The sequence below is a fragment of the Rhinoraja longicauda genome, chromosome 30 (assembly GCF_053455715.1).
Source record: "Rhinoraja longicauda isolate Sanriku21f chromosome 30, sRhiLon1.1, whole genome shotgun sequence".
NCBI classification, from domain to species: domain Eukaryota; kingdom Metazoa; phylum Chordata; class Chondrichthyes; order Rajiformes; family Arhynchobatidae; genus Rhinoraja; species Rhinoraja longicauda.
In genome coordinates this window covers 13,670,732-13,682,990 of record NC_135982.1, presented here as the reverse complement: position 1 = coordinate 13,682,990, position 12,259 = coordinate 13,670,732, and the positions used below count along the sequence as shown (strand labels likewise).

Here is a 12,259-nt window from a genome sequence, read left to right as displayed (position 1 = left end):
ATGTCGCTTAAATGTCGTGATAGGACCGTGATTGGAACCCACCACCACCTCCTCTGGCAGCGAGTTCCAGACATCAACCACTCTGTGTAAGAAGCTTACCCTTTTTTCTATGTTTAGATCCCCTTTAAAACTCCTTCCTCTCACCTGAGGTCTATCCCCGCTTGTTTTTGATACCTCGAACTTAGGAAGGGTCTGACGATCTACTCTATCCATGCTTCTATCAGCTCACACTTCAGCTTCCTTTGCTCCATGGGGAAGCAAACCCAGCCCTCCAATATCTCCCTACAACTAAAGTCCTCCAATCCAGGCAATATCCTGGTGAATCTCTTCTGCACTCTCTCCAGCACATTCACATCTTCCTAATGTGTGACGACCTGAACTGGACACAATATTGCAAGAACGACCAATCCAGTGATTTGCAAACTTGTAGCATAACGTCCTACATTTTATATTCTACTACGCCCTGACCAATGAAAGCAAGCGTGTCATATGCCTTTTCGATGTTCTACCTATATATTCCCACTTTCAGATAGCCTTAAGTTAAGGAACCATCGTTAAGTTCCTCTGTTCCTCAGTATTCCTTAGTGCCATTCACTGTACATACCCCACCCGTATTTGACCTCCCAAAAGCCATCATCTTGCACTGGTCAGGATTAAATTCCATCTGTCGACATTCCGCCCAACTTTCCATCTGATATACATACTGCTACAGCCTTAGGCAACCTTCCTTGCAACCCCCACCACCAATTTACATGTCATCTGCAAAATCTTCTCATAATTATTCTATCACTGACATAATGCTCACCAGTCTGCAGTTAACTGGCTTATCCCTGCCCTCCTTCTTAAGTAAAGGAAAACCATCAGCTATCTTCCAGTGTTCTGAGTGCTCCCGATAATTAATGAACACCCAGCGATCTCCACGGGCACCCAGCAATCTTTTCTCTTGTTTCCCACAGCATTCTGCAATAGATCTCATTTGACCCTACGGATAATGCGTCAACCTTATGCATCCCACAATATCCAACACCTCGTCCTCCTGAATACTGACCTGCTCCAGGTTATCCACATTCCTCTTCCTGAACTCATGATCTTCCAGATCCTTCTCCTTGGTGAATACAGGCGAGAAATATTCATTTAGGACCTTGCCCACATCCCCTTACTCCACCTATCGATTACTTCTTTTGCCACAGAAGAAACCCACTCAGTCCCCGACTACTCTCTTCCTCCTGAAGAAGGGTCTCGACCCGAAACGTCACCCATTCCTTCTCTCCCGAGATGCTGCCTGACCTGCTGAGTTACTCCAGCATTTTGTGAATAACTCTCTTCCTCCTGATATACTTATAGAATGTCTTGGGAATCTCTTTAATCTTACGCGCCAAGACCATTTCTTGCCATCCTAATTTCTTCCTCTTCAAACCCTCTACATTCGTCAACAGGCTCAAATCGATTCCAGTTGCCAATACCTGTTATATTATTCCCTTTATTACCCAATCAAACCTAAAATGTCCTTTGCCATCCAAGGTTCCTCAATCTTGACACCTTTTCCTTTCACCTTATTGGGACATTCTGTCCCTGTACTCATCCTCAAAGGACTCCCGTTTGTCGGATGTCATTTTAATCTGAAGCATCTGCTCCCAATCTACTTTTCCAGTCTCTTATGCTTGTGAATTCGGCCTTCCCCAGTTTAGGACCATACCTTGAGGATTATCCTTAGCAGATTCCATAACTACTTTGAAACTTACAGAACTGTGGAGACTATTCCCAAAGTGTTGTTCCAGCAACATTACATATTACCTCAAAGAACTCTCTTGGATGCAGTTATCAAGTTCCGTCCCACTCAAGCCCCTTGCACTCGGGCAATCTCAGTATTAAAAATCCCCACTGCTATAACTCTATTGCTCTTATTTGCTCATGGAACCATTGCTCTAATTCTCGCTGACTATTGGGAGGCCTACAGTTTAATCCAGCAAAGTGATCGTCCACCTCGTGCTCTTAAATGCTACCCATATGTCCATATACCCATTAACCCTTCCATATCACTATGTCTCCCTCTCCCCCGACTCTCAGTCTGAAGAAGGATCTCGGCCCGAAACGCCACCCATTCCTTTTCTCCAGAGATGCTGCCTGTCCCGCTGAGTTACTGCAGCATTTTGTGGCCGTCCACACCTATCGTTTGCCAAGCTTAGTCCCACCCTCGCAATTCCTTTTTAGTTTTCCCTCCCTACTCCAATCAGTCCGAAGAAGGGTCCCGATCCTAAATGTTGCCCGTCCCACTCCCTCCACGGATGCTGCCTGACCCACTGAGTTTCTCAAGCACTTTGCCTTTTTTGATCAAATTCCGATCAGCAGCGAGCAAGCAAACAAACTGGGATTAATACTAACCAGAGACATGAATTATTAATGAAAAGGCATTCTATACTTTGAGGTCTGAAACATTAACGGTGAGAATTGAATTTGCGTTGCTGGGGAAATCATGCATTGCCTGCTTTACGATTCTTAATCTGTGTTCCATTTAAAGAACTGTACATGTCACAGCAGATTAGCATTATCTGTATGTAAAATATTCAGCAAGGCTCTGTAATTGGCAAGAAATTTAGAGTGGAGAGTCGAAGGAGTCTCTTGCAGACAGTATTTGACTTGTAAAGAGGGACTAGCTGTCAGCATTTCTGTTCTCCCTGAGGCCCGGCATTCATACATTAATGAAATGAGACATATCAGTGCTCACGGGCATGCAAGATGTTTAAAGCAAAATTCTAACAATAGCGGGGGACGGAGGTGGGTTTATGGCTCTCTTACTGAGCAAGGATTAATCTAGTCACAAGAGCACAAATTAAAAGAGAAACAGAAAATTACTGATGCATCTCGCAGGCGAATCAGATTCAGAGAGAGAGGGTAGAATCGAGATTTTGGACATCGGCCTTTCTACTAAACCAGCCACTGGTGAAAAACACATGACCAATCACTTCTTACATGCAGATGGCTGGTCATTCAGCATTTCCTGCATCTCACATACAATACAAATGGATAAGACAGCCAGTTGCTTCACCACTTTCATTTGGACAGAATCACAGAGCTAATTGGCTGGGTAAATGTAAAAATTGTCCCTAGTGGGTGTAGGATAGTGTTAATGTACGGGGATCACTGGGCGGCACGGACTTGGAGGGCCGAAAAGGCCTGTTTCCGGCTGTATGTATATGATATGATATGATATGATACACAGCATGGAAACAAGCCCTTCACCCACATTGTCCATGCGAACTAAGTTGGCGTAATGGGTTAGTCACATTTGCCTGCATTTGGCCCATAGCTCTCTGAACCATTCTGATTCATATCTGTCCAAATGTCTTTTAAAAGTCATAATTGTATTTGCATCTCCAACTTCTCCTCATGCCAAATACAGATTACCCACAATAGAAAAAGATGCCCCTGAGGTTCCTCTTAAATATCTTCCCTCTTACTAAAGCCTATGCCTCCTACTTTTAAAATCTTTTATCCTTGGAAACAAAATGTGGCATTCACTTTATCCATGCTCCCCATGATCTCGGTAAGGTCATCCCTCAGCCTCCGATGCTCCAAAGAAAGAAGTCTCAGCCTACCCGACTTCTTCTACATCATCCTAGTGAAAGTCTTCTGCACCCTTTCCAGCTTATTGACATATTTCCTATAGCTAGGCGACCAGAAATGCACACAGTGCACCAAATGTGGTCTCAACGACGACTTGTACAGTTGCATCATGACGTCCCAATTTTTGTACCCAATACCCTTCCCAAAGAAGGCAAGCTTGCAAAAGGTTTCTTCACCATCCTGTCCATCTAACTTGCCACTTTCAGGGAACCACACATCTGTCTTCCCAGAACTCTGTTCCGCAACACGTTCCGGGGCTCCACCATTTACTGTGCAAGTCCTGCCCTGGTTTGGCATACTAAAGTGCAACAACAGTGTAAGAAAATAACTGCAGATGCTGGTACAAATCAAAGGTATTTATTCACAAAATGTTGGAGTAACTCAGCAGGTCAGGCAGCATCTCAGCAGAGAAGGAATGGGTGACATTTCGGGTCAAGACCCTTCTTCAGACCGATGTCAGGGGGGCGGGACAAAGGACGGATATAGGTGGAGACAGGAAGTTAGAGGGAGAACTGGGAAGGGGGGGGGGGGGGGGAAGAGAGGGACAGAGGAACTATCTAAAATTGGCGAAGTCAATGTTCATACCACTGGGCTGCAAGCTGCCCAAGCGAAATATGAGGTGCTGTTCCTCCAATTTTCGGTGGGCCTCACTAAGGGCACTGGAGAAGGCCCATTACAGAAAGGTCAGACAGGGAGTGGGAGGGGGAGTTGAAATGCTCAGCCACCGGGAGATCAGGTTGGTTAAGGGGGACTGAGCGAAGGTGTTGAGCGAAACGATCGCCGAGCCGGCGTTTGGTTTCGCCGTTCCTTGGCCCACCCACCCCCCCTTCCACCCCCGACAGATCCAGCTGCTGTAAACTTAGATATCATTCCTCACTCTCCATTATATCACTATCTTTGGTGTCATGTGCAAATGGCTTCCGGTCAGAAAAATAACCCTCCACAACTACCCGTTGACTACTTCCTCCAAGCCAATTTTGAATCCAATTGCATAGAACAGTGCTGGGCATGTACCACTCCCCTGCTAATAGCAGCACACAACAAAATAAAAAGCAGAACAAAATCAGATTGCTACATTAACCCACTTGTTGCCACATTTAGCAGCGCTATTCCCATTGTCCTCTTCATTCTTTCCCCTAGATTTTCTGCTACTGAAAACAAGTTAGTTTTCTCTCTTCCCTAGTTCTGTCAGAAGGTCCAGGACCCGAAATCTCCTTCTCTTTCCGCTGATGCTGCCTGAACTGCTGAACGTTTCCAGTATTGTTTGGCCTATTGGTGCAGGAAGAGGAGCCAAAGTCCTCTTCCAAAGTTCTTGGAGTAGTCCAAGCGGGAAAGATCCGACTTCCTTGGAGGGGCAGGTGTTAACTCCTGATTCACCAGTGGATCCTTCAAGAGGGGATCATGAACAGAGCAAATGAAATGAGGCAATGATGTAAAATAGCTTAAGCCTCATTGCTAAAGCAGAGGACGAGTTTACAAACCCCCAGTCGCACATCCACCTTGGGAAACATTTCACCTCCCCTTCCCATTCCCACACTGACCTTTCGCTTGGGCCTTCTCCACCGTCACAGTGAGGCCACAGGCAAATTGGAGAAACAGCGCCTCATATTTCACTTGGACAGCTTGAAACCCAGCGGTATGAATATTGATTTCTCTAATTTCAAGTAAGCCTTGCATCCTCTCTTTCACTGTCCCAACCCAACCCTAATCATCCTGCTAGTTTCACTGTTCATATATCCCTTCGTTATCATCTCCTCCACAGCCAACAATGGACCATTGTGGGCTCCTGGGTCATCAGTGCCAGCTCCGATTTGTTCTGTACCTTTTCATACCTTTAGTTTCCCTCTCCCCTGCCTCTCAGCCTGAATAAGTGTCGGCCAAAACATCATCTATTCCTTTTCTCCAGAGATGCTGTCGGACTCCCGCTGAGCTACCCCAGCATTTTGTGCCTCTCTTGGGTTAGAAATCTGTTCCTCTCTCCCCAACCTAACTTCCACTCTCAGAGGGCACATCTATCTCACTGCAGTGATGTGTTGGAAATGGTGACAAAATATCATAAACGTTCAGGCTACCTTTCACTCCAAAGGTTTAAAACAACTTGGTGCAAACCCAGTGACCAGGATGCAATGGGGTTTGCTCTGCCTTGAATGAAACCAAAGAAAGAATAAAGAAGAAAAGAACTTCAACTTCAGCCAAGAAGGGGAATTATCACAAACCAGAAGTCACAAAGAAAAATAAATCTTCATATTTTACTTATTTACATTATAATTTTACCATAATCAAGTTTTAGAACAAACTAGACCAAGTGGACCCATTGGGCCCAAACCTCTCCTGCATTGGTGCAGCACCCTCTCATCTCCCCCCTCCCTTACTCCCGTATCTGACCCCTCAGACTGGGTCTCCACAATGGTTGTCGCTGCTAAGAAGAACAAAGACGAGATACGGATTTGTATCAACCCCAAGGACTTAAACGCAGCGATCAAACGACCACATTATCCCATGCGCACTGTGGATGAGATTGCTGCGCAGATGGCTGAAGCAACTGTATTCACGGTGCTAGATGCCAAGAGCTCATTTTGGCAGATCCCACTGGAACTTAACTCCTCTAAGCTGACGACTTTCAGCACTCCATTCGGACGTTATAAATTTCTTAGGATGCCTTTTGGTATATGTTCTGCCAGTGAAGTATTTCAACAAGCCATGGAGCAATTGTTTGCGGGCTACCCGTGCTCCATTGTAGTGGACGATATCCTCATTGCTGGAAAAACGGTCAGCGAGCACGATGCCAATCTGTCGCTAGTGTTGAAGCGTGCCCAGGCCATCCATCTCAAGCTAAATCCTCTGAAATGCAAGTTCAGAGTGAATGAGGTAAAATACTTAGGTCATATATTTACTAAAGACGGCCTCAAAACTGATCCAGCGAAAACTAGTGCTATCAACGAGCTTCCAGCACCCACAGACGTGCTCAGTTTGCAGAGATTCCTTGGCATGGCCAACTATTTGAGCAAATTCATTCAGGACTTCAGTGAAATTTCGGCCCCATTACGCCAGCTTACACACAAAGACACTGCTTGGACTTGGCACGAGCAACAACAGACAGCATTTGACACTCTTAAAAGGCGGATGTCTAATGCTCCGACTCTGGCTTACTTTGACCCTAAACTACCGATTACTCTTACTTGTGATGCCTCACAACACGGGCTGGGCGCTGCATGCCTTCAGAATGATGGCAATGGCAATAAGCCTGTTGCCTATGCTTCACGCACCATGACTGACACAGAACAACGATATGCCCAAATTGAAAAAGAGCTGTTAGCGGTTGTTTTTGCCTGCAAGAAATTTAACGATTTTGTCTTTGGCCACACTGTCACAATTGAAACTGACCACCAACCTCTAATCAGCATTGTCAAAAAACCTATCCACACCTCTCCAGCGCGCCTACAACAGATGTTACTGCAACTTCAGAAATATGACATGGTGCTGATCCACAAACGCGGTAAGGATATGCACCTGGCCGATACTCTTTCGCGTGCACCCCGGAAGACCTGCGAGGGTCCGCCCTCACCGGATGACGACTTCGTGGTGATGAGTGTGTCTTTTATCCCTTCGTCCTGCATGGAGGACCTGGTTGCCCACACTGCTGTTGACAGTACACTACGGTCCCTAACCTCCGTCATTAAGCGCGGCTGGCCAGACAAGCACTACAATGTTCCGCTGCCAGTCCGGCCCTTCTTTGCTGTCCGAGATGAGCTCGTGCTGCAAGATGGCATTATTTTAAAAGGACACAAGGCCGTGGTTCCTGCCTCGCTGTACCACCGGTATTTTAACGCTGTCCATGCGGGACACCCGGGTGCTGAAGCCACTGTCTCACGGGCGAAAAGCATGTTTCACTGGCCTGGCATGGCTGAATACATCACCGAGAATGTGGCATCCTGCGCAGTGTGTAACAGTTTGGCCCCTCACCAACAAAAGCAACCACTTCTTCCACATCCGGTACCTGAGCTCCCGTGGTCTACAGTCGCAGCTGACATATTTGATTGGCAGGGCAAACAATACCTGGTGCTCGTGGATTCTTATTCAGGATGGTTCGACATTGATTTTCTCAGCAGCCCCACTTCCAGCGGAGTGATTTCAAAGCTATCTCGCCACTTTTCAGTCCACGGATCCCCGGTCAAACTGCTAACTGACAACGGCAGTCAATTCACCAGCCAACAATTCAGGGAGTTCGCTGGACACTGGAATTTTCACCATATCACCAGCAGCCCCGAATATCCCCAGTCTAACAGGCTGGCTGAACGGGCTGTTAAAAGTGCTAAACAGCTCATGGAACGTTCGTACAGAGCAAAATCGGACATATTCCTGGATCTGCTTAACTTACGCAACATCTCCCGTGACCCCATCTTGGGTTCACCGGCTCAACGTTTATTGTCAAGGCAAACCCGTGCCACAGTGCCTGTAGCCAATCAAGCTTTAGTCCCACAAGTGTTTCCACCGGAGGAGGTTCAATCCAGGTTGCAACAGAAGCGTGACATTCAGAAACGATGGTTTGACAAGACAAGTAGGCCACTGCCACCGCTGACCAAAGGGCAGGTAGTCCGCTTACAGACTGACAGAGGCCATGACCGTATCGGAGTCATTTCTGGAATTGCTTCAGAGCCACGCTCATATATCGTTAGTGCCGATGGCGGTACCTACCGACGTAACAGGAGACACATCCTGCCTGTGAACGAGCCAGTTCCTCCTCAATATAATCCAGATGGTACAAGTTCGCTTCCGTTTGCGCCTACTGGCACTCGCATGTTTTTGCCAGCACGGCAATCCATGCCTGTAACAGCTCCTTTGCCTGTTCCATCTTCGCCTCCATATTCATCGCCTGTTCCACAGTTTGCTGCTTCGTCTCCAGGGACATTGATTCAGTCTCCCTCGCCTGTGGAATCACCTGCTCTCTCCCCAGATAAGAGGAATGGAGATGGTCTCTATCGTACACGTGCTGGTCGTGTTTGCAGGCCGGTTGTGAAGTATCCGGACTATGTTTAACTTTCCTCCAGTTTGTCACCGATTGTTATACATGACGTGCTCAGTTTATGTGTCTGTATCGTTGTTGATTCTTTAAGAGGGGGGATGTAGATTAGTGTAATGGTGTCACTCATGTTATGTGTCATGCTTTTGTAGTTACGCCCCTTTGGCTTTTGAGTGACTGCTGTTTGCGTGATTCGGGTTAGTGTAAGTGCAACGTGCAGGCATAAGGTCATACCTGCTATGTAGTTAATAAAGTCTAAGGTTTATTATCTAGGTGTACGGCTCCCGTTATTATACAGCCCACACCAACACCCCCTTCCCCCTCCACTCTCCCCCCCTCCCCTCCCCTCCCCTCCCCTCCCCCTTCCCCTCATTCCCCACTCCATCCCCCTCAACCCCCTTTATCCTCCCCCCTCCCTTCCTCCCTTCCCCTCCTTCCCCACTCCATCCCCCTTATCCTCCCTCCTCCCCTCCCTCCACCCCCCTCCCTCCCTCCCCCCTCTCTCCCTAGGAGATAGATTTAAACTTTAAAATGTGAATAACACCGATTTCAAAGAAACTTCTTCCATTAGCACCAAAGGGATGATGGTGAGTAAGGTGGGCCTAAAATTGTCACGCTATCATGTACCGTTTTGGCTGTAGTTCAGGAACAAACAAATAAACGAGAGTTTTAGCATATAGATGGGAAAACAACATTACAAGTAAGATAAAAGCACTTGGTATTTTTGTCTATCTTGGTATTGCTGCAGTAAACCTATCTGAGATACAACCTGGGATGAGGGCTTTCATCTTCAGTATTGCCGAATAGGAATGAACATTCTAAACTGCAGGCTTAAACCCTGAATCATATCACCTCCTCACTCGCACTTCTACCTTGTCCCCTGACTCTCCCCATCCCTCACCTCCAAATCAACAATGAAGACAACTGAGAAACTTGAAGGCCAATGATGATAGCAAGAGGAGATCTTATCGAAACGTATAAGATTATTAAGGGGCTGGACAGGTTAGAGGCAGGAAACATGTTCCCAATGTTGGGGGAGTCCAGAACAAGGGGCCACAGTTTAAGAATAAGGGGTAGGCCATTTAGAACTGAGATGAGGAAAAACTTTTTCAGTCAGAGAGTTGTGAATCTGTGGAATTCTCTGCCTCTGAAGGCAGTGGACGCCAATTCTCTGAATGCATTCAAGACAGAGCTAGATAGAGCTCTTAAGGATAGCGGAGTCAGGGGGTATGGGGAGAAGGCAGGAACGGGGTACTGTTTGAGAATGATCAGCCATGATCACATTGAATGGCGGTGGTGGCTCGAAGGGCCGAATGGCCTCCTCCTGCACCTATTGTCTATTATCTATTGAATCCGAGAAACTGAATGGTATATTAGCCCCTTGCAAACATGGCCTGGAGTTACTCTGCTAAATATTGCTGGGTTTTTCACTATTGTACAGTCTCTCTCCACTTAACCCATTGATCCAATATACAACATCGCGAGAGGTTTTCCATGGCTCTCCTTTGTTATCTCGATACTCTTGTGCTCCAATGCTAAATAAATATTGTGTGCAGAGAAGGTACTTACTCCACTGGTAGGAAAGGCTGTCCACCCCAGCTCCGCTGTTGCTGTCGTAGAATCCATCAAGGTTTCTGTGCAAAAAAGGAAATCTGTTGAGCTAATGTCACTTGGAAACTGTTAATTAGCCGTCAACTGTCCCTGCCAGTGTTCACGTTGAGTTCCCAGGTCACAAAGATAAGACAGCTGCCTGAGCATTGTGGTCAGTGGTGAAGAGATGGCGCTTCCAGCTGAACACAAGCAGGGCAATCTCTATAGAATGTACTTCCCTTCTCAAGTGCAAGAGTTCATCTGGATGCTGACCTTCTCTAGCCAGTGTGCTGTCATTGTGCTAACCGAACAGTTAGAACAGGATATCTTTAAAGCGATATTGGCCAAACGCAGGCAGGTGGTCAGTGTGGGCAAGTTGGACCGAAGGACCTGTTTCCACACTGTAGGACTCTTATAACAGACATTCACACTGCAGAATCCAACAGCAGCATACCGAATGTTTAAAATATTTATCTCTAGACTCTTCTTATGTTCAAAATTCATTCCACTGATGTTTCAAATAAACTCAATGGGGACAGAATCTCCACAGTACTGAATAAATAAATTTCCCATCATCCCAGTCCATCACTATAAAGACCAGTCTGAAGAAGGGTTCTGACCCAAAACGTCACCTATTCCCATTCTCCAGAGATGCTGCCTCACCCCCTGAGACACTCCAGCATGTTATGTCTATCTTCTCTTTCAAGCCCTTTCCATTATCTCAATCTTTACTAACAATGTTAACTATAATGTCATCCAAATGTTATATATTTTTTAGATTTAGATTCTACAGCGCGGAAACAGGCCCTTCCGGCCCACCAACTCCGCGCCGCCCAGTGATCCCCGCACATTAACACTATCCTACACACCAGGGACAATTTTTACATTTACCCAGTCAATTAACCTACAAACCTGCACGTCTTTGGAGTGTGGGAGGAAACCGAAGATCTCGGAGAAAACCCACGCAGGTCACGGGGAGAACGTACAAACTCCGTACTGACGGCGCCCGTAGTCAGGATCGAACCTGAGTCTCCGGCGCTGCATTCGCTGTAAGGCAGCAACTCTACCGCTGCGCCACCGTGCCGCCATTATCATTAATGTATGTAACAAACAGCAGTGGACCCAGCACTGACCCCATTTGGTATTTTACTGGTCACAGGCCTCCAATCATACAAACAGCCCTCCACAACTCCCCTTCGAGTCCTTCTTCCTAGCTAATTGGTGATTGACCCTTATAGGCAAGTCCACCATGTGGGATGTTGTCAAAGGTCTTGTCAAAGTCCATATAGACAACATCTACTGTCCTTCCCTCAGCAACGGTTCTTGGTGGCCTCTTCAAAAAGCTCTCTGATTTGTGAGACACACACAAAGTCATGCTGACTATCCCTATCTATCAGTCCATGCCCATCCAAGTGCTAGTAAATCCTATCCCTTAGAATTCCTTCCAACAACATTCACATCGCCGACGTCAGGCTCACCGACCTGTAGTTCCCTAGCTTGTCCATGCTGCCCATCTTAAATTACGGTATAACATTAGTCTAATCTTCTGGCTAAAAATGATTCAAATATCTTCGCAAGCACCTCCACAATTTTCTCTCAAGCATCGCAGAAGAGTACTTTTTCAGGCCCTGATGATGTATCCACTTAAATGCACTTCAAAACCACCGATGCCTCCTCTTTAATAATCTGTATCTGATCAAAGGCGTCACAACTCCTATGCCTCAATTCCTTAACTTCCATGATCTCAGTAAAAACATCTGAGAAGTATTCTTTTAATATCCCCTCCATCTCTTGTGGACCTATTCTTCTCCTAGCCACTCTCTTCCTCCTAATATGGAGGTAGAATCTCTTCAGATTTCCCTTTACCTTACCTGCCAGCTCCATTTCCTGCCATCTGTTTACCCTCCTGATGGTCTTTTTAAGTGTTACTCTTAGACTTACTGCTTAAATCTGACCAATTTCTCCTTTTTCCTCTGGAGCCTCAATTGCATCAACCAGGGTTCCCTGATCCTGCCAGCTCTTCTC

General features: G+C 46.4%; 1 protein-coding gene across 3 annotated transcripts in view; it reads right to left on the bottom strand.

The window, feature by feature from the left end:
- Positions 1-10,274, bottom strand: part of LOC144608065 (ephrin type-B receptor 2) — an 81,559-nt gene extending 71,285 nt beyond the window's left edge. For all 3 annotated transcript variants that reach the window (XM_078425341.1, XM_078425342.1, XM_078425343.1), the window contains exon 1: positions 10,214-10,274. In XM_078425341.1, coding sequence (XP_078281467.1) covers positions 10,214-10,270 — 57 coding nt within the window. In that variant the 5' untranslated portion in view covers positions 10,271-10,274. The remainder of the gene's footprint in view (positions 1-10,213) is intronic.
- Between the last annotated feature and the right edge of the window lie 1,985 nt (positions 10,275-12,259).